General features: G+C 36.8%; 2 protein-coding genes across 2 annotated transcripts; one reads left to right on the forward strand and one right to left on the reverse strand.

Annotated features, from left to right (window-relative positions):
• The first annotated feature begins 479 nt into the window (after window positions 1-479).
• ccnd3 (cyclin D3) lies at window positions 480-6,173 on the forward strand. Its single transcript, XM_087800873.1, has 5 exons — window positions 480-890; window positions 957-1,172; window positions 2,508-2,670; window positions 5,705-5,844; window positions 5,998-6,173. Exons 1-5 carry the CDS (start codon window positions 678-680, stop codon window positions 6,112-6,114), a joined length of 849 nt encoding a protein of 282 aa, XP_087656999.1. The 5' UTR covers window positions 480-677; the 3' UTR covers window positions 6,115-6,173.
• Window positions 6,174-6,267: 94 nt separating this feature from the next.
• Window positions 6,268-20,982, reverse strand: nuak2 (NUAK family, SNF1-like kinase, 2). The gene is made up of 6 exons (XM_087800872.1): window positions 20,626-20,982; window positions 12,137-12,257; window positions 10,594-10,745; window positions 9,945-10,010; window positions 8,354-8,606; window positions 6,268-8,285 (listed from the first exon to the last, which is right to left on the reverse strand). Exons 1-6 carry the CDS (start codon window positions 20,815-20,817, stop codon window positions 7,240-7,242), a joined length of 1,830 nt encoding a protein of 609 aa, XP_087656998.1. The 5' UTR covers window positions 20,818-20,982; the 3' UTR covers window positions 6,268-7,239.
• Between the last annotated feature and the right edge of the window lie 3,343 nt (window positions 20,983-24,325).

Raw genomic sequence — 24,325 nt, forward strand, 5'->3', positions numbered from 1 at the left:
TAAATGTGTTATATGTAGAACTATGGAATACTAAACAATATTTACAGTATAGCTAAATAAAAACAAGTCCTTTTTAAATAGAAAAAAGCCAAAAATAGTTTATTAATAATTACAATTAACAAATACATTTTTTTTCAACACTTTCTGTATATTCCAGTAAAATATATCACGTGTATTCATATGGTACACACATTCATAAGATGTATTATTTATAAAATTGCAAATCTTAATAAAGATGTTTTGTTCATGTCTATGAGCTTCACTTCAATAAAGTTACAGGAGTTTTATTAAATTATTTTCTATTGGTTTTATTCAATAATCGAGGTTTTTAAATAAAAATGTAATTAAGTTTCAAGTATCGAGAATAAATATGTAGTTAAAATCTGACTTGTTTTTCATTTTAAATAAGCGATCGAAAAATCGTTGCTAGCTAACATGCTAACGTTAGCAAGCGTCGCAGGTGAACTATGTTTAAAACCTGCGACACTCGGAACTTTTGTCAACTCATATTTTTTACATATTTTTCTTATTTTACAACAGTGTTGTATTTTACATTTTAACAAGGTTTCTCTTCAACCTTCCACCTGTTGTCAAGTGCAGGTTAGAAGTTTAATTTATTTGGACTAAAAAACTGCTAGCTTGTGAATAGTTAGCATCCAGATAGTCGAGCTCATAGAATGGATCTTTATAAGAAAGAAGATTTTCTCTCTGGAGAAATAGTATTAAAAGCCAAACGGGCCTGTCTTGACCCAGTTATTATCAATGACCCAAGAGTTCTTCCTAACCTGAAGGCCCAGGAGATGAGCTGCAAGGCATGGACTCAGAACGGCAACATCCAGACCAGCATCCAGCCGTTTGCGAGGAAGGTCACCGTGGAGTGGATGTTCCAGGTGAGAAGAAGAAGATCAGGACTTTATTTTATTTATTTTAACACCTCAGGTGTTCCTTCTGTGCAGGTGTGCGAGGACCAGAGGTGTGAGCAGGAGGTCTTCCCTCTGGCGGTCCAGTGCCTGGACAGTTACCTGGGCAGGTGTGCCACAGAGAACTCCAGCCTGCAGGTTCTAGCGACGGTGTGTTTGTTTCTGGCTTCAAAGATGAGAGAAACTGTGTCCATCACTGCCGAGAGTCTGAGCATCTACTCGGATCACTCCACGTCTGTGGCAGACATCCTGGTGAATATAAACACTCGTGGATGTCACATTTATATGGAGGGAGTTTGGTTTGTTATTCCATTTAAAAAGTTGCTTTAATCAAGAGGAAGTTTTCTTTAATAAGTAAGTAAGTCATTTTTATTTGTAGAGCGCTTTTCCAGACCAGGGTCACAAAGCGCTTAAACGATCAAAACAATATTCAATAAAGTATATATTTTAAAGGTCAAGATAAAACTGATAACACAACAGGAGTTCCAGAAAATCAAGGAGAAGCTGAACAACAAATTAAGAAAGTTGCTTGAATCAAAGAAAAAGTTGCTTCAAATAATAATAAAAAAAATGTTATATAGATAGATTTGCTTTTTATTATTAAATAAACAAAGTAGATCAAATTAAATAATATAATTTCAACCCAAAATGTGTGGCTCCTATTAAAAATAAAAGTTTCTTCAATATAAAAAGAACATTTTTTTTTCTTTTCTTCATTTCGTTTTAAAAAGTGCCTTTAATCCAAAAATACAGTTTTTATTAAGAGTAGTTGCTTCAATAAAATAAAACGGTTTAAATCAAAAGAAAGTGATAAACACTCTTTGTCAGGTAGATTTGTCTTTTTGTTTTTCATTGAATCAAAGGTTAAAGAAAACATTTTCAGTCAAAATAAGTTGCTTCAATAAAAATCAAAATAGAAATTCCAGTAAAAAAAAAAAGTTTCTCCAACAAAATAAAAAAGTAAACACAAGAAAGGTTGCCTCAATTAAAATAACAGTTTCAATCAAAACAAAGTGTTCAAATACTTTTTTGTGTAATAAAATAGTTTTTGTACAATGAAGCTTTTTTCTTTATTTTAAGTGTTTTTTTTTTTATTGATGATATTTATTTTGATTAAAGCAACTTTTAATTGATTGAAGCAACTATTTTTTTATTGAATAATAAAACAACAAATCTGCTTCCATACATTCAACTTGATCAACCCATTTTGACCACACATTTAAATTCCACTTCTGGTCTTTATAGAATTCAAAGTCAGGTTTTTTGTACTTTAAGTATATATATATACTGTATATATTTTAGGGTGGGATACAAAATAGTGCAATATATGATTTACGTGAACTCAAAAGCTGGTTTTATAATTGTGTTAATTGTATAATTGTGTTTTTCACTGTCAAACAGATTTGAAGTAATTATTGTCATTTATTATAACAATCTGAACAGTGACTTTTCATTCACAGACAAATATCTGCAGAATAAAGCAGGGCTTTATTTTAAAGAAGAACTTTTAAACATATGTGTTATTACTTACAATGATTAAGTAATATTGTATATACAGTACTTATGCATTTCTGCAATATTTTGCAGCAGTGGGAGATGTCAGTGGTGTCCACTTTGGATTGGCGTCTGGCCTCAGTGGTTCCGTCTGACTTCCTGGAGCCAGTTCTTCAGCTTCTCCCGTGTATTCCGGCCCATCAGGTTTCAGACGTGCGCAGACACGTTCACTGCTACATCGCCGTTGCAGCCATGGGTGAGTCCGTGGTCACAGCGAGGACATTAGGTTACAGACGCTTATATACAGAGTATATAGAGAGTGTCGTCTTTTTTTCTATACGTTTTATCCGGAGTCTGGTCAGAGACACCGTCTATTTCATCCACGTCATGTCGTGGCTCTGATGGTGAAATGAAGGTACAGACAGGAAATGATGGTTTAAAGTTAAGGTGGATCCCTTGAATACAAAGTAAAATACCATTTGGAGACGTTGAAACACTTAAAATTCATAACAGACATGCGTGCACTAACACATCCATCCATGATGAACATCTGACTGCACCTCTTCACAACATTTCATTTGTTTAATCCAGTCATCTTCTAAACTCCAGCTGTTTTGATTGACAACTGGTTGATCCAAATGAAAATTTTCCGACTAAATGGGCGGACCTTAAAATAAAATAATTATATAAAATAAAATAATAATTATTTTTCATGATACCGTATACTGATACCGTATTCATAATCATAGCATTGATTCTTGTTCTTATTTTATTTTGATTTATTTTTTTAATAAAAAATTGCTGTATGTATTGGCTATTGGAAAAAAAAACAAGTTAAATCAATAAAGTTTTACCTTACCTTACCTTACCTTATAATTATTTGTGTGGAATTATTAAGTGTGTGGAAAATAAAATAATTCAATTTTTTATTTACAATAAACAAATATTCACTGCTCCAGTTTCCTCCCACAGTTACATACACAGGTTGAATGGAAACTTGGGTAAGAAGTCTGTAGATGTGAGAGTGTGTGAATGGTTGTATGTCTTTGTGTGCCCTGCGACAGTCTGGCAGCCTGTCCAGGGTGTCCCCTGCCTCTCGCCCGAAGAATCTGGAATCAGGAAATTGAATAAATAAATGAAATATTCACTGTGTTTCACCTCATTTTTCTTTTGGAATTAAACTCTAGACCTCTAGATGCAGTATTGAGGCCTCACAGTTTAAGGAAGAACGAAATCCTGGTGATGACTGAGGATGAGAGGATACAGTCGACTCCAGCAGATTTTAAAGCATATTTAAGTTTCAAAATAAATGAAAGGAGTTACGACTTCGTCAAGAGTCATGTTGCGACACCAGAGTTAAGTACTCGACAATACTACAAATATATTCTTGTTCCTACAGTATCGCAATATATTGTATAGCCCTGTATTGTATTGCCCTGGAATTTTGATACATATCGTATCGCCAGATTCTTGCCAATACCCGCTCTTACTAATGACTAAGAAAGAAAACCATTAGTTTAACCACAGCTGGAGCTTCACCAACATCACTTTTGTGACCGTGTAGTGTCAATAAAGTTTTGAATGTACTTACAGTAACAGAAAAAAATACTAAAGGTCAACATCTCTGGGCAGAAAACACCTGTTGCTGTGTCTGCCTCACACCACTGGCCCTTTTGGTTCGATTCCCGGTAGTGATTTTTTCCCCCACAAAGGTCACCGAGCCTGGATGACTTTAGATAGCCATGTGTCAGCACTTCTCTAGGAGGCCTGAGTTTGTGTAATCCCGTATTGTCTGCCGTGAAAGACCACGTCCAGCATTCATCTGGCTGATTTCCCACGAATCTCCGTGAAGCTGCCTGAGGCGGCGGGTCACCGTCTGTGCAGGACGGACTCATTAAAAGTCCATAAAGTTCAAGACTCCATTCAGACGGGCGGCTGAGGACGGATTGAGTGGCTTTTTATTGTCGCACTTCTCTGGCCTCGGGCAGCCCTGCTCGTGTGTCATGAGTCCGAGGACTTGTCTTTGTGTGTGAAGGTGTGTCTGGACGGGTCGACACCAGTCGGTGTCTCTGCAGTGTCGCGTTTGGGAAACAAACCGAAGCGTTCCTGCGTTGAATAGAAGCTGAACAATGAGTTCCCTCCGCCCTCCATGAGAGAGATCTGGGTCTGTGTGTGATTAACACATACTTAACAGTTTTATCATCATCTTAACAGAAGATAAAGAAAGTATATTAATGTTTACCTGAATATTTATGTCACAGAGAACAGCGGTCGTACAAAGTTTGTACTTTGTTATGTAACCGTACATTAGTATCTATGAACATGATCAGATCTTTATCATCTTAAATGTCATTCCCCCTATTTTTTATTACACACACGACACACTTTTATCAAGTAATGACATGTATAGTGTTGATGACATAATAAGGATTTAGTCGGTCAGTATCTTACCTTATTGTGCAAAATTCCAAATAGATTTTGAGAATGTTTTTCAAATTCTCATTTATATTCCATGAATTCAAATTGAATTGAGGTTATAACTTGAAGAATAATACATAGTGTTAATGATTTATAATTGTAAGTATTTATATTGTCATTTCTATGGAAGTACATCAATGCCATCAGAATATTGAATGTTTTTTTTCAACACATTCATTATTTTTAATTCATTAAATTCAATCATTCTTTATTAAAAATATTTTAATATTGAAAGCTCAATTGGAATAATAATGGGATCAAAAATTATAATTCTTCAAAATTAAATTATTTTACACAGTTTGATATTCTTAGTGGTTTGATATATTTTGTCAATAAAGCTCACATGCTTAATATTTTACATAAATTCTAACCCTTTAAAAAATAAAAAATAAAATAAGCGTTGGTATAACAGTACGTTTTATTTTTACTGTGCCACCAGATGATATATTAACATGTAAATATAGAAATGATTGAATTCAATTATTCAACAATTGTTATACATTAATAATTAAATGTTTAAAAACAACATTTAGTAAAAAAAAAAAATCATCAAAGTTTCAACATACATACATACATATACTTCCATACATTTCATTCATTATGTATGAGTAAACATTTGTGACTTTCAAACTGGATCTGAACTGTATATGTGTGAAAAATGAGATTATGAAAATAATTCATAAACTTTCTATTATTTGCTGTCGACAACCAAGAGCTCATCACGTCGCTGCACTATTGTGCACTGTGGTTTATTACTGTACAGAAAAATAAAATAAGAAATAAGTTTGACATTTGGATCATCTGTTGAACAGACGAGCAGTTGTGGAGGTTCCTGCCCTCCACTGTGGCCTGTGCTTGTGTAAGTGCTGCGGTGGAGAAGCTGAGGGTGGATCCCAACACCTCCTCTGAGACCTTGATGAAGCTTCTCGCCGACCTTCTGGTCAATGATCTGGTAAGAGCTAATGTTTCACCATCGTTTTACCATCGTTTTACATCTCCTACAGCCGCTGACCTTTTGGCTTCAGACGCCTCATGTGTTATAAAATAAGAAACTGGGGCAGGAGTCGTTGATCTTTTGGTTTTCTTTCCATCCAAACCTGATCAGGAAACGATCGTCAGCTGTTATGAACGACTCAAAATCGTGTTGGACGCCAGCCTTCCTTCACCTGCTCCGCTTGCAACCCTTGACTCAGAGATCAACTCTGACCAAACTCCCGAATGAACACTGTTCTAGGAGGAGAGAAGTTTGTTCTTGTTGAGAAAATGTATCTTTATTAGCTAAAGGAAGCTAAGACACAGTTACTGGTTCAAATGTTTATAGTGTAAAAAGTGTTTTTATGTCACGTAACAGTCGTAGAAAGAATCAGAGCAGGCGTGAAGAGCATTGTTTTAATGTCAGCCAGGTCATGGCAGAAGTTCACACAAGTCAGGAATAAATCCTGTAACTTTGGTATTTTTCACGAAAAAGAAAAAAAGCTCACCACGAAAAAAAAAACATGCAAATCTTTAAACAATCCTTTGGCTCCGGGGAAATGAAAAGTCTTGTGATTTGTGTCACGACAGGTTTTGACTGAGTACCAGTTCAAACCTCCTTCTTGTTCCAAGTTCAACAGTGTTTTATAAGGATAATAAAAAATATTTGCTCGTCAGTTTCGGTTGACTGATAAAACGACGACAGGCACTTTCAGGCTTTCGATTGTTGACCGAGTTCAAAGGCTGCCACGCAAGAGTGACTAAAAGGTTACAATGTGCAAAAAAAGCCTTTCGTTTAGCACCCAAAACCTGGAAAAAAATGTTTGTTTTTTTTTGGTTTACATTCACAATTCTGCAGCTCAACAATAGAGAACAAAACTTTAACCAAATAAATTGCAAAACATTAAAAAATCGACCTGAACTAATGTGTACAGCTAATAAGGACATTTCCCTAATTTACCCATTAAAAAAATGTGCATTTAACTTTAAAATAACAAGCCAACCCGCGGCCAGGACTTCACTGACAGGTTATTCTGGTTACAAGTCATGCCGATTATGCAACGCCAAACAAATAAACGTCATTTGTGCAGCAGCAAAGCTTTTTGGCACTTCAAGTCTAGCCATATTAAAAACAAACGTTTTTTGGTATCGTTGATGTCAATTATGGGTCATAATGAACTTTTCGCACTCGTAGTTTGGTGCATTAGGAACATCTCCCTCTCTGAGCTCAACCTGAGATCAGTTTATTGCATGTTGTTGTTGTTAATGAATCAGTTTCCCATTTTGATGCTGCGTAATTTCCTGAAGTAAGTGAAACAAGGAACTAGAGTTTCTCACATCCACTTTGGTCAGTAGGGCTAAAAAAGAAAAACCCTCAGGCACTAGTGGACCCTGGCCTTCCAGAGGAGCCTCTGGTCATCACGGCCTGTTTGTAGTTCTCCGTGACGTTGTCACAGTCCGAGATGGAGAAGGCACTGTCCGACACGCCGGCCTCGTAGCACTTCCAGGACCTCTGCAGACCGTCTGCGAGCAGATCTTCTTGAATGTCCAGCAGATTGTCCGCCGATATGCAGGCTCTCATCGACGCCTTGACCGGTTTCTCCAGATGCTTTGAAGGTCCGACGCGGTCCGGCAGATCCAGTTGGTCGAAGGATTCGGAGGAAAGAATGCTGTCCTCGCTAATGGCCCCGTTGGGTCTCAGCCTGGAGCCTCCTCTGGGCAACGAAACTGCAAGTTGGTCCAAAGAACCAAACTCCTGTAGGCAGTCGGACGAGAATTTGCCGTTCCGCTTCAGGATTCCTTTTCTTTGAGTGGGTGCAGAGGGACAGTCCTGGGCCGGCGGGGCCCAGCCCGAGTCGCTGTTCTCCGGAGAGGACGAGTAGTAACCGGACTCTTGCTCCGCGGGCTTCTTCAGGATTCCTTTCCGAGGCATCGCCGCCGTAGTGCGAGGTCCAGACGAGCCCAAGATGTTCTGAGTGTCCGGGACTTCGCTCACGACCTTCTGTTTGGCACTGTTGCGTCTCTTTAAGATGCCTTTGGAGGGCCGGGCGTCTGCGCCGCCTTCGTGGAAGGTCTGCGACACGTTGTTCTCCTTGCGTGACCTCCTCAAGGAGCGTTGGCGAACCACGTCGGCGCCGCCGCCGCCGCCCTGCGAGCGCAGCAGACAGCGCATTTTGGACCCGTTCTCCAGCAGCGGCCTCGAGGTCCGGCGCAGCCAGTTGGCGACGCTGGCTAGTCCCGGCGGATGTTGACACGAAGACGCGGCTGGCGTCGAGGTCGCGTCTCCCGTGCCGGACTTCGTCTCGGCGAGCAGCGAGCGCTGGTACCCCCAGTTCAGCCACCAGTGTCCGGCGATCTCCTCGACCGTTGCCCGGCGTTCAGGGTTGACCATCAGCATCCAGCGGATGAGTCCACATGCATCTAAGGCGACAAGAGACAAACTTATCTTTCAAGTCCTCAGATAGAGCCAAGGCGTTCTAGAAACCCACCTGAGGGGTTATTTGGTTTCCGGTAGTTCCCCGTGCTGATCTGCTGGACAAGCGCCCTGTGGTTGATGCCGTCGAACGGCATGGTGCCGTGGACCATGGTGTACAGCAGGACCCCCAGAGACCAGGTGTCTACCTCCGGTCCACGGTACGGTCGCCCGTTCACGATCTCAGGAGAAGCGTACAAGGGACTCCCGCAGAAGGTTTGGAGGAATTCGTCGCTGTGGTAGAGGTTGGAGAGGCCGAAGTCGGCGATCTGAAACAAGAGAGAGCGTCTCTCTGAGTCAACGGTCCTCGTCTGATGATCGGACAAAAGATCATCCGGCAAAACAACAATGTCGTTGTCGGAGAAGCAGGTTTAAAAGGAACATTTACATACATTTTAATAAAGCCTTGTCTCTACACAATGACATGTTCAGCACGATGCAAATAATTTGCTCTTCAGTTTCAGTCGACTGAATAAACAACACTTGTCGACCTTGTTCGTGGCTACACAAGGGTGACTTCAGGTTACAGCATTAAAAAGTCTCATTTGGCTAAAACAGGGGTTTCCAAACTTTTTTCCAAGTGGGTTAGATTTATTATTGTACATTTATTAAGTAAAAACAAAGAGGTTCCAAATGTGAAAAGTTACATCATACCACAAAGACAACAAAAAATGTAATGTTTTCAGTAAGTAAGAGTCATCTTGGGTTACAAAAGTTTAATATAATTCTACCTCATATTCTGTGGTTGAATAATACAGCAATATGCTAAAGGCCGTGGAAGTATATCCGTGATATTAGAATATTGAACACTTGAATTTAACATTTCAAATGTTGTCTGGAGCCTTTTCAATTTAATATAAAAACATTGGTACAGTAGAGCCACCAGACAATACCAACAAAAACTACTGAGCTACTTTATTGAACTTTCAGCAAATCACGAGACTACGTTGAAATAACTGGTGCGTCCAATCATCTTGACGGATTTCAAAGCAATGATATTGTCCGGTGGCACAATTATACCATTTTTATATTGGATTTAAAAGATTACAAATTAAATTATTTTATCTTATTAATATTATAAAATTATAGCTTGATGGATCTACTGACTCCTTTATGAAACATCTTAAGACATTTTTATTTGTTTAGGCTTTTCCTTGATTTTCTGGAACTCCTGTTGTGTTATCAGTTTTATCTTGATCTTAAAAGTATATACTTTATTGAATATTGTTTTGATTGTTTAAGCGCTTTGTGACCCTGGTCTGGAAAAGCGCTATACAAATAAAAATTACTTACTTACTTATAAATATAGAAAAATATTCAAAAAAAATAAGTAAATGGTTGAAAAAATACATTTTAATAAAAAAAAAGTTTAATTTAAACCATTCAATATTGTGATCTACTCAAGGTTCTTTGGACCTCCTTTGGTGTTCAGGATCTACTGAAAACCTGCCAAACGTGGCCATCAAGATGCCAAAACTGCCTTATTTTTGTTGAACCAAGACTTGTGTTAGAATAAAGGAATATCTTATCTTATCTTTACTCTTCCTGAATCAGCACATGAATGATCTACTTTAGGTTTCCTTCCCAGCCGGGGGGGATTTTCTTACCTTAACATTTCCGCTGCCATCTAGTAAAATATTCTCCAGTTTCAGGTCCCGGTGAACGATTCCATTCTGTCGAGGGGGAAAAAAAGAAGGAAATGTTTACTTCAACAATAATCCTGATTGAAGCTGCTCTACATGTGAAACATTTGTTCGGGTCAGATCACTGTTCATCAGCTACGCCTCATTGTCCTCCACTCTGCGGGGGGGAATGCCTTTGAGCAGAACCATTCTCCAAAAAAAAATGCAGGTCAACACATCTAGTCGAGGACTTTTATTCCAACGGGAAACAAAAAGGCTTCCCGTCATGAAAAGCAACCGAGGAGAAAATACTTGATTTTATTATTATTCAAACTCATTTTGTTCAGAACAAATTTCCCGGTTACACAATGTTGTACAGGAACAGCTAATTAGGTGTGTGTCGGTCTTTGTGTTCCCGTACACACTCATTAGTGTGCGGGTTCTCGCATATGTGTGTGTTGGCCTGGTGCCCCGATGCCAACTCATGGCAGAACTGAATGGTTATGCTTGTCCACACAGTCCGTGTTCACTGGTTGATGGCATTATGTAACTTTTGGGGCGGGGTGGGGGGGGCACTCGGTTCGACGCAGAACAACCGCTTCTCACGCCAGGTTCCACCGAGGACGAGACTCACCTGGTGGCAGTAGTGGACGGCCGACACGATCTGTCGGAAGAGGTGTCGGGTCTCGCGCTCGGAGATCCTCTTCTTGTCGCAGATGTGGTCGTACAGGTCGCCGCGGCTCGCGTACTCCATCACGATCACGATCTTATCCTTGTTCTCGAACACTGGAACGACACCACACTGGGCATGAGACGCCTTTATCTCAGGGATCAACAGTTTTCACAAACAATTACCAACATTTTTTTATTTCAAATTCGATTTTTATTTGTAATTTGATGGTACCTTTAAGTTCATTGTACTGTGACAAAATGTTTTTTTCCCTTTCATTCATTTAAGCACTGGGAAATGACATAAGACGGCCAAGGGACTTATTTCACCTTTTTCTTTATGAATATATATATTTTTTAGAATTATTTTCGAGGTGTATTTCTTTCAATGCTAACCATTTTAGTTAGATTTCTAAGGTCTAATCAGTTCAAGCTGTAGACCTTAAAACAACGTCAATAAAACAATACAGTATGCCCTAGAGTCAAAAATTAAAGCCGATTTATTTTAGTGAATTAGTCTTTTTTTTTTAATATAGATTTGTCTTTTCTGTTGTTTTTTTTGTTGTTTTTTTCTGCGTGAGAACAGAAGCAGTCAGAAGCCATACAAGTGAGCGATGAAACTAAATGGTGTTTCAGAATAGAACGTTATCATCTGACCCTTGTCCCTTTATCAATCATGGTAGACAAAAATTCCGGACAGTAGGGGGCGTATTTCAGCAGTTTTTAATGAACGTTTTAGGATAATGTTGATTTATATTTAATTGTTTGACGTTTTTTTCTAATTTTATCTGACGTTTTATTTTATAAATCTGATCCACCTTAACAATAAAGTTATTGTATACAAGTTATATAAATTCTAATCTTTATGATCTTTATTTCTTCACCATTTGATATTAAAAAAAAAAAAAAGGAGTCCCTTGCTCCGCATGAACTCACCGAAACTTAAATGTGGGGTCAAAGAATATCATGCGACCACAAACTGTTGTTCTTAACCAGAGATTTAAAAAAAAAAAAAGAGAACAAAATGTAAAGCAGTGCCAAAGCTTAAATGGCAATTTCTTAAATCTTTTTTCTGTTTTGAATATTAATTATACAGGAGCTTTTATTTTGAAAATATACATTTATTTAGATGGTTCATATTTGACCCCCCGCTTTTTTGTTTCCACTCGATCAAATGTTGCTCTCCTCTAAAAAGGTTCGGCCGCCCCTGATGCAAGTGAAGTCTGTAGCTTCTAATGATGCGTTCAGGCCTCATAATGGCGGAGCTGCAAACAAACAAGCTCTGAGGTGCTGGAGAAGAGTGACCGATGACCAAGTCACGCTGCCCGAGGGGCGCAGGATGAGCTTATGTAACCCGGCGTCAGCCTCACAAAGACTTGCGTGACCAAGCGATGCACCCCGACACAAGAGGCCCCCCGTTCCAGGAACAAGTCACTATCTCCAGGTTCCACGTTTTTCCCCGTCTCGTGTCGCCATCGGCGGCGACACGTGTCCCGCGGCGAGCGTACCTTCGAAGATGGTGATGATGTGAGGATGGCACAGCGACGACATGATCTCGATCTCTCGCCGGATGTGGACCAGGTCCTGCTCGTCCTTGATCTTCTCTTTGCGGATGGACTTGATGGCAACCTTGAGAGAGGAAAATAAAATGATAAATAATATGTTGACGACGTGTGACATGTGCAAATTAATTACATGAATATTTCCTGTGTGAGGAAGAAAATATAAATAGTACATTTATGGTTGTAGCTGGAATAAACAACTTTATACGACAACTTAAAAAATAACCTTTAACCTTTGAGGTGCTTTAAGCATCAGATTGTGATAAACCAGTTATGCCTGGGGGCCATTTGCGGCCCTTAAGAAGATGTAATTGGAGCCCCGTCTTCGTTATTGACGTTATTTTTCATCAGTAGAATGTAAAGTACTTGTTCAAAGTCTAATCAATAACCTTCTTGAAGAAAAAACAAGATCCCGAGTCAATTGAATACACAAGTATATATACAAGTATTATATAAGAAGCAACAGGTGTTGATGCTAATTCTGTTGTCCGGATACAATAGACATTTGCAAACTTTATACCTTTGTTTTTTATCATTATTATTATTTTTGTTGGTTTGTTTATCCCTCTCATTTTGAGTGATGGAAATGTAACACTTTTAAAGTGTGGAAAAAAATGTAATAAAAAGAAAAGTATAGAAAGAACTGATATAGGGGCTTTTATAGGCCGTTTTGACCCCTGTGTGGCCCCTTTTCTAAAAACGTTAGGACACCTCTTGGATAAACAGAAGAACGCAAATTTAATTTAAACTGAAATGAAGCAACAACAAAAAAGAAAAAAAAAAGTAACGTATTTGTCGAACTTCAAGGTTTCCTTTTGCACCTTAGACATTGTTGTATCTTTAAATCTCACTATTTTTTATTTTCTTAAAGCTTAAAAAGTCATGGAACATTTTAAAACTGGGTCAGATAAATTTAAGATTTAAAAATCAAAATCATAATATAACCTTGAAAAGCTGTAATGTATAAGAAAAGTGAAACCAACCACCCCCGCAAAATCAAACGCAGATGTAAGGTCAGTGTGCTTTGTGCTGAATCAACAGTTTCTTAAGGTGATAAGTTGAGTAAATAAAAATCTCAAAATGAGAACATACAGAGCAAACAGAAGCGGAACGTTCTGTAAAAGTCTTATAGCTATGCTTGGTTCTTTCAGCAAGTCTTCACTTGCTTCTGGAAGGAAAACAGGAAAACATTAGACCCCGATAGCTTGTTTTAATTGGACATAAATCTTTCTTTAGAAACCCAAAAATGATCGTTATCCAGAAGTCAATGAGATCATCGTATAAATCCATGTTAGCAATTACCAACGAAATATTTGAGAGAAAATAAACGGTGACTCAGTGAAGAGATAAAGTGTTGGGGAATCAGTCCTTCAGTGGAGAATGACGTATGTTAAAGAGGTCCAGTTTTATACAAAGACTTCCCGTCGTCTCTCAAGTCTCAGACCAACAACAGGTCAATCTGGTGAGCTGGGGTCTTAAATTAGTGGAAGGTCAATACCGGGGGCAAGAATTGTCATTTCAGAAGATATTGTTACTTTATTATCATGAGACCGTAATCGATATTTAATTAATCTACTCAAGTTTCTTTTAAACCAATCATTTTATTTATTTTTTGTATTTTAGAATATTTATTTTCTTTTGTATTTATTATACTGTTTATATTTCAATGACATGTGTATGAAATAAAATAATGAATTTTTTTTATTAACAATTACAATTTTTATGTTGCAATTAAACTGACGGCCACTGGATAGCGGCAGTCATGACTGAGGATGAGAGGATACAGTCGACTCCAGCAGCTTTTACAGATGATGTTTGGACATATTTTGGTTTTAAAAACAAATGAAAGTTGTTAAGACTTCATCAAGAGTCATGTGGTCTTTAAAGTCTGCAACACCAGAGTCAAGTAGTCGAAAATACTACAAATATATCCCTTTTCCTACAGTATCGCAATATATCACATCGTGATATAGTCTAGATTATCTTTAATACGCTCTTTATTGTTGAGCAACAGTGTTTCTCAACTTAACATGTGAACCAGTCGCCTTCAAAACTGACATCAAAAAAGTGGATGAACTAAGAAATCGGGAGTTTATCTAAACGTATGTGTAAAGATTCTTCCTATAGTGTGACGCATGTGCTTATCATGTCAAATAGGATAAACGGCGGGTAAAATAAACACGCCAGCTCATCTCCCGTCAGAGGGAACAATGGGCAGTCGAACGGAAACTCGGCTGTGTTGTTTCTAATGAGTCAGAGGGAACGTCGGGTCAGCCATTGTCTGCAGGAATAAAAGGCGATGGATCTGCTCGTCTCACACGTCTGTAAAAACACACCGTCGTCAATCACTTTATTTGGAGAGTCCTCACGCACCTCCATGCCACGTCTATATATTCCTGCGCTCCGTTTGAAGTTCAGATGCCGGAGATGCCTCCGAGCGTCACAGGGGTCACCCCGGGGTTGAAGTGTCACGAAGCACCGGATGGCGGATCCCTCGCCCCCCTCCAGGGTCCAGACAAGAGGGAGGAAAAACGAGTGAGGCAGTCCTTGTCATATCAGTTTTGACGCGTGCTCACACGTCTGCGGCGCTGAGTCACCGTCTGGTCCGGATGCCTCTGGGGGGTCGGCTCAGGATCCTCTCGCCCCAGACTTCTGGGAATTGAGGGTTTTGCTGCGTTTTTGTTTGTGTAGCTGTCGGCGGGGCGGGTGATGGGTTCGCAGCCCCCCGAGACTTTTAGCGGGTGCGTGTCGTCGGTGTCGCCGTGGGTTCGTTGACGCACTTGACACGGCGGGCCTACAATCTTTGATACCTCATCTCTAGCGTTTGACGTCAGTGACCTGATAGGACTCGAACGTCAACTTTCGTCTCGGCTTTCTGCAAAATTCTCTGAGGAAAACATATTTTACACCTGATAGGTCCGTCTTATTTCACACTAGACTCAATAATGACGACCGGTGCAAGAAAATATCGATACACTTCTTTTTTTTTCCACTATACCGTATTAATATTTACCGCAACTTAAATGATTTGGGATTTCAGCCATATTTTATTTGTTTATTTTATGATTTACATTTCAATAAAGTTAGTGTAAAATGTTGTGTTTTCTATTGCTTATTTTGTCTGTCATTTTATTTTATTGTTTTAATCTGTACTCGACTCTATGGAAAATATTGTGTTTACAACCCTGGCAATAAAAAGTTGATTCTGAAAATAAGATCATTTGATTTTTGATACCCTAAAAATGATAAGCGCTTGTTTTTGCAATTAAACTTCTGGCTACTTCCGGCAATGACTGAGGACGAGAGGATACAGTCGACTCAAGCAGATCTTTGGAAATACTTTGGTTTAAAAACCAATTAAATCCGTTACGACTTCGTCAAGCGTCATGTGGTCTGTAAATTCGGCAACACCAGAGTCAAGTACTCGAACAATACTACAAATATATACTTGTTCATACAGTATTGCAATATATCGCATGAGCTAAGGACATGGAAGTGTCCTGAAAGTTCTTTTCTTGTTTACTTTTTTAAAAAAGGCTGTGAAAGTACCCGTTTTTGACATCTATGGAATATTATTTTTCCATCTCAAATTCAGGGTTTTGGTTGTATTTAAGGTTAGGTAAATGTTTTTCAAAACTTTGTGAGAAGTCAGCGATTCAAAAGTAAGGCCCTCCATTTTTAAGAATATGTATAGTAGAATATGATAGTTCGATTTAGTTCGATTCGTTCGAGAAACGTCAAATTTCGTTTCGGCTTTCTGCAAAATTCTCTGAGGAAAACATATTTTACACCTTACAGGTCAAACTTATTTGACACTAGACTCAATAATGACAAACGGTGCAAGAAAATATCGATACACTTTTTTTTTTACCTATACCGTATTAATATTTACCGAAACTTAAATGATTTGGGATTTCAGCCATATTTTATTTGTTTATTTTATGATTTACATTTCAATAAAGTTAGTGTAGAATGTTGTGTTTTCTATTGCTTATTTTGTGTGTCATTTTGTTTTATTGTTTTAATATGTACTAGAAAATATTGTGTTTACAACCCTGGCAATAAAATGTTGATTCTGAAAATAAGATCATTTGATTTTTGATCCCCTAAAAATGATAAGCGTTCGTTTTTACCTTTGCAATTAAACTTCTGGCTGCTTCCGGCAATGACTGAGGACGAGAGGATACAGTCGACTCCAGCAGATATTTTGGTTTAAAAACAAATTAAATCAGTTACGACTTCGTCAAGAGTCATGTAGTCTTTAAATTCGGCAACACCAAGTTGAGTCAAGTACTCGACAATACTACAAATATATCCTTGTTACTACAGTATTGCAATATATCGCATATGCTAAGGACATGGAAGTGTCCTGGAAGTTATTTCCTTTTTTTTTTTTTTTTTTAGAAGAGGCTGTGAAAGTTCCTGTTAGCCATCTACAAAATATTATTTTCCATCTCAAATTCATGGTTTTTGTTGTATTTAAGGTTAGATAAATGTTTTTCAAAACTTTGTGAGCAGTCAGCAAAAGTAAGCCCCCCCATTTTTAAGAATATGTAGTTTTGATTATACATGTTGTGTTTTACTTTGGTTTAAAAACAAATTAAATCCGTTACGACTTCGTCAAGAGTCATGTGGTCTGTAAATTCGGCAACACCAGAGTCAAGTACTCAAACAATACTACAAATATATACTTGTTCATACAGTATTGCAATATATCGCATGAGCTAAGGACATGGAAGTGTCCTGAAAGTTCTTTTCTTGTTTACTTTTTTAAAAAAGGCTGTGAAAGTACCCGTTTTTGACATCTGGAATGTTATTTTTCCATCTCAAATTCAGGGTTTTGGTTGTATTTAAGGTTAGGTAAATGTTTTTCAAAACTTTGTGAGAAGTCAGTGATTCAAAAGTAAGGCCCTCCATTTTTAAGAATATGTATAGTAGAATATAATAGTTCGATTTAGTTCGATTCGTTCGAGAAACGTCAAATTTCGTCTCGGCTTTCTGCAAAATTCTCTGAGGAAAACATATTTTACACCTGATAGGTCAAACTTATTTGACATTAGACTCAATAATGACAAACGGTGCAAGAAAATATCGATACACTTTTTTTTTTACCTATACCGTATTAATATTTACCGAAACTTAAATGATTTGGGATTTCAGCCATATTTTATGATTTACATTTCAATAAAGTTAGTGTAGAATGTTGTGTTTTCTATTGCTTATTTTGTGTGTCATTTTGTTTTATTGTTTTAATATGTACTAGAAAATATTGTGTTTACAACCCTGGCAATAAAATGTTGATTCTGAAAATAAGATCATTTGATTTTTGATCCCCTAAAAATGATAAGCGTTCGTTTTTACCTTTGCAATTAAACTTCTGGCTGCTTCCGGCAATGACTGAGGACGAGAGGATACAGTCGACTCCTGTAGATATTTTGGTTTAAATACAAATTAAATCAGTTACGACTTCGTCTAGAGTCATGTAGTCTTTAAATTCGGCAACACCAAGTTGAGTCAAGTACTCGACAATACTACAAAGATATCCTTGTTACTACAATATTGCAATATATCGCATATGCTAAGGACATGGAAGTGTCCTGGAAGTTATTTCCTTGTTTGTTTTTTTTAAAAGAGGCTGTGAAAGTTCCTGTTAGCCATCTACAAAATATTATTTTCCATCTCAAATTCAGGGTTTTTGTTGTATTTAAGGTTAGATAAATGTTTTTCAAAACTTTGTGAGCAGTCAGCAAAAGTAAGCCCCCCCATTTTTAAGAATATGTAGTTTTGATTATACATGTTGTGTTTTAGTGACACATCAGCCGACAATCATTTGAAACAGGCGGCTTAGGATCATGTTTTCTTAGTGCTGTACCTTTCAGGTAAATTAAATGTTTGATTTTGTTTAATTGGCTGCAATCGAGATGTTACTTTAAATAAGTTAAGTTAAGTTTTAAAATCATGAATCTACAATTCGGCCTTGACTTCTAAACAACTTCACCTCTGGGATTAAAAAATAGAATTGATAGAAAATTAATTTGTAACTGGAGTCTATATGAACAGCTGAACACACAGAGGCTAAAAGTCGACCTTTGTGTCGAGGTTCGTCTCAGTCTCATGTTACTCTTCTCCTGGTTAGCAACAGGTAAATAAAACAAACACCGTCTCTCGTCCTCTCAGCTGCACCGAACTCTCGTTTGCACACGACGCGAGTATTAAAACCCAAAGGTGCTCAGAGACAAGACCGGACTCGCTTCACGACATGTAGGCTGCAGGTGATCCGCGGGGAATTCCTGTCCGTCGCCGTCTTGATTCCTCAGCACTTTCACTTGTGACGAACCGGATCACAACAACAACATTCCTGATGAACTTGACACGACGACAAAAGGAAAATCATGTTGTTTTTCAGTTTGTTGACTCACCGCGACCAGTAATACTTAATCATCGCCATCTTTAATGGATGTTGAAATAGAAACTATATTTTATAGATTCATTATTATTATTATTTAAGCCACTTTTTTTAGACTTTACTTTTTTACTGAACAGATAATTTACTTCATACTATAGTTTATTTATTTATTATTATTAAATTCACACTGTTTTCTTCATCCATGTCTTTCGATCACTAATGCATGTCACGTGATCATTTCTATGTGTCATGTGATCATTTCTATGTGTCATGTGATCATTTCTATGTGTCATGTAAGCGGTACTTTTCCAAACTCCTCATCTTTAAAGTCATTTATAATAATTCTATGGAAGTAAAAAAGATCAATTTAACTTAATATCTTTTGGTTTCCTTTGTGGTTGTCAAGGACGTAAGATAATAAAACTCTTTCCAAGTTATTTAATCGTCAAGTAACATTTATTTAAGCCTTGATTACGTTCCTTTAATAAAGACTTGCGAGTTTATCTTGAAAAAAAGACTTCCTGGAAAGCCGAGTAGATTTCTTTGGGATCCAGTTCACACCCAAACTTTTACAATGACCTAACTTTCCTGTCCGTCCCTGATGTAACAACTCGGGTTTGTCAAACAAAAACATTTTCAGGAGGAGAAAGAAAAGCTGCTCATTTTGTGAGTGCGACCGGTCGAAGACACACAAAGCAGAGGCTTTGATCACAACCAGACTAATAGCTGGAGGGGAAGTTGTCAATACAACTAGTATTTCAAGAAAAGCAGAGTAAATAAGAAAAGACATAGAAGTGAAATAATTGACACCATTTTATCTTCTGCAGGAAGTTTCCGTTTATCACGGTTGAATTTGACTTGAATTCTCCATCAACACACACTCAATGTTATCTTATCCTTAACTTTGACAGATGATCACTCAGGAGAACCAAATAGGTTTGAGTTTATTATTGCTTTGATCTCATTGTTAAATGTCATCAAAGACACGTCAGCAACGTGACAGATCGTGACAGACAAGAGAATATAATGATGGGGATTTAAAAGAAGGACCTGGATGACACGAGGTGACCTATTAAGATGCGACGTCAACGATAGGAATTCATTTGTCTTTGGTTTCAAACTCACAACTGTAGGCAGTCCATTAGAATTACTCAAACGCACGACATACATGAACCAAATGGTCATTAAGAAGATCATAGTTTTTGAAGAGTTTCCTTGACTTTATACAACTAAAAACAGAGCTTTGATGACAGAAAAGAAAACAATTTGGAATAACAACATTAAATATATCCATCTAGAACATGAATACATAAATTATAGATATTGTAATTTGTGTCAATTAATTATTAATTACATTATTAGCATCGTCAAGTTTTAGGGCATGTTTTAGGTGATTTATTTTTTCATTTATTTTAGTTTTTTTACACATACATTTTAATATATTCTCATTATATTTAGTTTATGGAAGAAAAAAAAGCATCATGAAAATGTTAAAACTGGGATCAAACGATTTTTGTGCTTTATTTAAATTGGGATCAAAGGATGATTAACTATATTATTTAAACTTAGAACTTATAATTTAAATTGGATCAAAGGATGTTTAAATATATGTTTTAACTCGGATCAAAACATTTTGTTTAAATACATTTTATATTGGGATCAAAGGATGTTTCAATAAACTTGGATTTTAAATATACGATTAAAGTTATATCAAATCATGTTTAATTACATTTTTTTAAAGATCAATCCAAGTAAGGTTAAATATATGTTTTAAACTTGGATCAAAGATGTTAAAAAGGCTGATCAAAAATAAGAAAACAACAAATAATTTCATTTCAAGACAAACATGTTCTGAAGATAATTGTTAACAAAACAAAGCAAATGTAGATTCCCAACTTGATTGACAACCTTCGAGGAGAAAGCTCTAAAATTAGACCCTCATCTTGAGCGAACAGGTGGTCACGCAGAAACGCAGCTTTACTCGCGTTAACTGGATAAAGATGGTCCTCGAGAAGAATCATGGACTCACCAGACGACCGGATCTCTCTCTGGCCTTCTTGACTTTCCCGTAGGTCCCTTTGCCGAGCGTCTCCAGGAACTCGTACCTGTGCTTCAGGTTGTGTTTGTGGTGATGTCTCTTCACCGCCTGCTTCTTCACCAGGGTCGGGGCTTCTGGCGGCCAGCAGTTGGACGACAGACGACCCACTTTAGGGACGTCCATCCTCGTGCGTCTCTTGCTGGTCTCAGGTGAACGAACCAGGTGAGGATGTTCGCTGCATTCCCTCGAGAAACTTCTGCTGCTGGTGGACACTTTCGGAAAGTGTTGCGAGGAATAAAAACGTTGGAGCCCCAGGACAGCAGCTCACTCTTCGCACCGGACAGACGAGTGACTATGAACAGGTAACAGCGGGTCACAGAAGCTCCAGCCCCGGTACACGTCACTGAGTCAGGGGGGCGGGTGAGGTCAGAGCGAGGAGCGCTTGGTGAGCTCACCGTGTGTGACGGAAAGCACCGCCAACACCGAACCAAACCCCGAACTTCCCGTCAAACGCGCACTTTGTTGCTCGTAACATTGAACTAAGTTCATTAAAACGCGACATGAAGACATTTATAAATAGTTTATGATAGTCTAAAGTTACGCCGACAGCTGCTGACCGATTCCGATCCTATCAGGTGAAGTAATCGAGCGCACCAACTGTTGCTCGCTCCTCCGGAGCAAGCTGTCAATTTAATCATTTATAAATTCAATTTAAAGTTACTTTTATCCTACAATTGATCCCGAACTATTGGTGTCCACAGAGCAAACGCACGAAATGTTGAAAACGGTCAAAACATTCATGTTATTAATTATTTTCTGGAGAAGAATTAGACTCTTTTATTGTTGTAATTCTCTGTGGCGGCATTACAGAATAAAATAATAATTTAATATAAATGAAATAAATAGAGGTTAATAAAAATACAATAAATTAAAATATACTAAGAGAGGCATTCACTTAAAATGAGATATACAAGTAAACAAAATAAAACGAAAATACATTTATTTGTTATTAAATACAATACGGTTGAGGATGAACAGTCAATAATATTCAGAAACATTAATACAAATCGGGATTTACATCGGATAAGTTAGATAAAAATAAGAAAACTATATGTGAAAATGTTAAAATATAACTATTTAAGTGAGATTCATTCATTTTAAGATTTTTTCTTAAATAACACTTGGGATTATGTAATTTTTCTATTTATCTTTGGGAGGATGACACCGACTGCTTAGAATGTACAAACATTTTTCCAAAAGGAGTACACGAGGTGTTACACAAGAGGAGAAAGATAAGCAAAGTTCTAGCCAAGCTGACCTACATTTTTGTACACACTCTTGTGCAGTGTGTGCGTTTGCTTTTTTTCTATTTATTTTACTTGTGTTAATCGTTTTGTACTCATTTTTTACTGCTGTCGAATTATCATGATTTTATTCATAAATGTCTTTGTTTGACGTTATTATGCATTTATATGCCTTATGATAGACTCAGGGACTCATTCATTCCTCGAGCTTTTAGACTGTTTAACTGAATTTAGGGGAAGGAGCCTAGGAAAGTATTATTTTCTATGTTTATCTTTGCATCCTTTTTCTTTTTACCCTTTTCCTTGGGTTATTTTCTTTTGATCTATGTTCTTTACCCGTGCACTTTGTTCTTGTTCTTGTTTTTAAACCAAATTTAGTTTTTAAATCTCCAGAGGGATTAATAAAGTCAATCTATCTATCTATTAATTTAGGTTTATTAATAACATAAAACAATAATACATAACAACGTACAATTGATTATGTTATTGTTCCTGTACTGTATGTCCTAATATAAGGTTAATGTAAGTTTTCTCTTTTTCTTGTGAACTACAGAAATAACTCAAATGTTTTTGATTAATTGATTTAAGGTATCAATCAATCAAAAAGCAGTATTGACTATAGAAATAGGCAAAAACATATAAACAACTATGGCGTTTATATGTTTCTAAATGTATTTAGTTTACAGAGACACGTTCAAACGTACTATTATTTACCTATTTTGTTCGTTGCAGGTTCTGTAAAAGCAAGTTTGCTCTGTATTTTTGTGTCACAACAGCGCCTCTCACTGGTCATGTGAAGGAGCGCATACATACCATGTCCTCATGTGGCACTGCTGTAGTAAGAAGTGAAACCAGGACATGATGTTCAGAAATTCCCAAAACAGATTCATGTCTTCACGGCTCATCTCTGGGAATTTTCACCCATTAAAGTTTTAATTGACCCTAATGACCCATTACAGTGTCTTTGTATTTGTCATGTTGACCAGAGAGCCAGTTTACTCTTCCGCCTCATCTGGTAAATGGTACACTGAACAAGAATCTAACCAATTGATTGACATATATATTTGGAGTTTAACTGGAAACTAAATAAACATGTTCACATTCAAATCATTTTTGGAATTGAAAATTTATTTATTATAAATAAGTATGTCCAAGTCCAAATATTTTTTCAAGACAAGTTCAGAAAAGTCTTCCACTTCAAGACTCAAAAAAGAAGACAACAATCGGAAAATATTGAACGTATTTTCTCTATTTTTATTGTTATTTATTTATTTGTTACAATAAAAGCGGCGCTAAACGTGATCGTTCAACCATGATGTTTTTGTAATTCAAACTATTGACCAACAGAGGGCGCTAACGAAACACAGTTCGTCCTACATTGTGGTTAGAAAATACATTTCCTCTGGGGCCACATTTAGTGACTGTTGTGAGGGCCCATCAAGTATAAAAAACAAAAAATTATTTTTTAAGGTTATAAAATGGACCTAAATATGCTGGAATTATTATTTTATTGTATTTTATATAACTTTAATTAAAAGCAATATTTCTAATGTTCACTTAAACATTGTCGAGGGGCAATAAATACAAACAAAAAATAATTAAACAGAGGATACAGTTCTTAAGTACAAAAACCCTATATTATGGTCATATTTTGATATAATTCTCAGTTTCTAAATCATCTTAAACCTTAAATAGAGTCAAAGATCTGCATGTGACCCCTGATCTAAACCCATCGTTGATAATAACATCAAAATGTAACTGTAAATATAAATGATATACAGATTACTATACGTTAAAAGAAAATACATTTTAAACACAACAACAATGTAAATAAACAAACGACAAAAAAGATAATGGTTGAAGAAAATGGTTCAATAAAGTGACTTACACCTAATATCATTTTCTTCTCTAAATAGTTAAACTATTTATAAAGTGCAAGCGTGGACAGTTACGATACGTTATATATGTTGATAATTTACAAGTGTTCACTCCATTTATAAATCAAATTAATCCTTTATTTAAGGACTTGATTTTGCTTTTGTTCGATGTTCTTTACAACTTACACATTTCCCCCATTTTTAACTTTTATATTTATATTATATTTACAAGCTTTTTATGAAATAATCTTCCTTTTTCTCTTCAAATGAAAAAAAAAAAATTGTATACATTGTCATCATGTGTCAACCTTATAACTCTATAATTGTTGCTAAAATCTACCAAAAAATGTTCTTCTCGTTTTGTGTTTATTATTTTTTCTCACAAATATTTTTCATTAATGTAAATACGATGAGGAAGTGTTTGTTGCAGTTAAGAATTTAGCCAATATGTATAAACATTATTTACATTAAAAACATTTTTTATAATAAAGTAAGTACACAAACACACAC

The sequence above is a fragment of the Callionymus lyra genome, chromosome 10 (genome assembly GCF_982586985.1).
Source record: "Callionymus lyra chromosome 10, fCalLyr1.hap1.1, whole genome shotgun sequence".
Taxonomy (NCBI): Eukaryota; Metazoa; Chordata; class Actinopteri; order Syngnathiformes; family Callionymidae; genus Callionymus; species Callionymus lyra.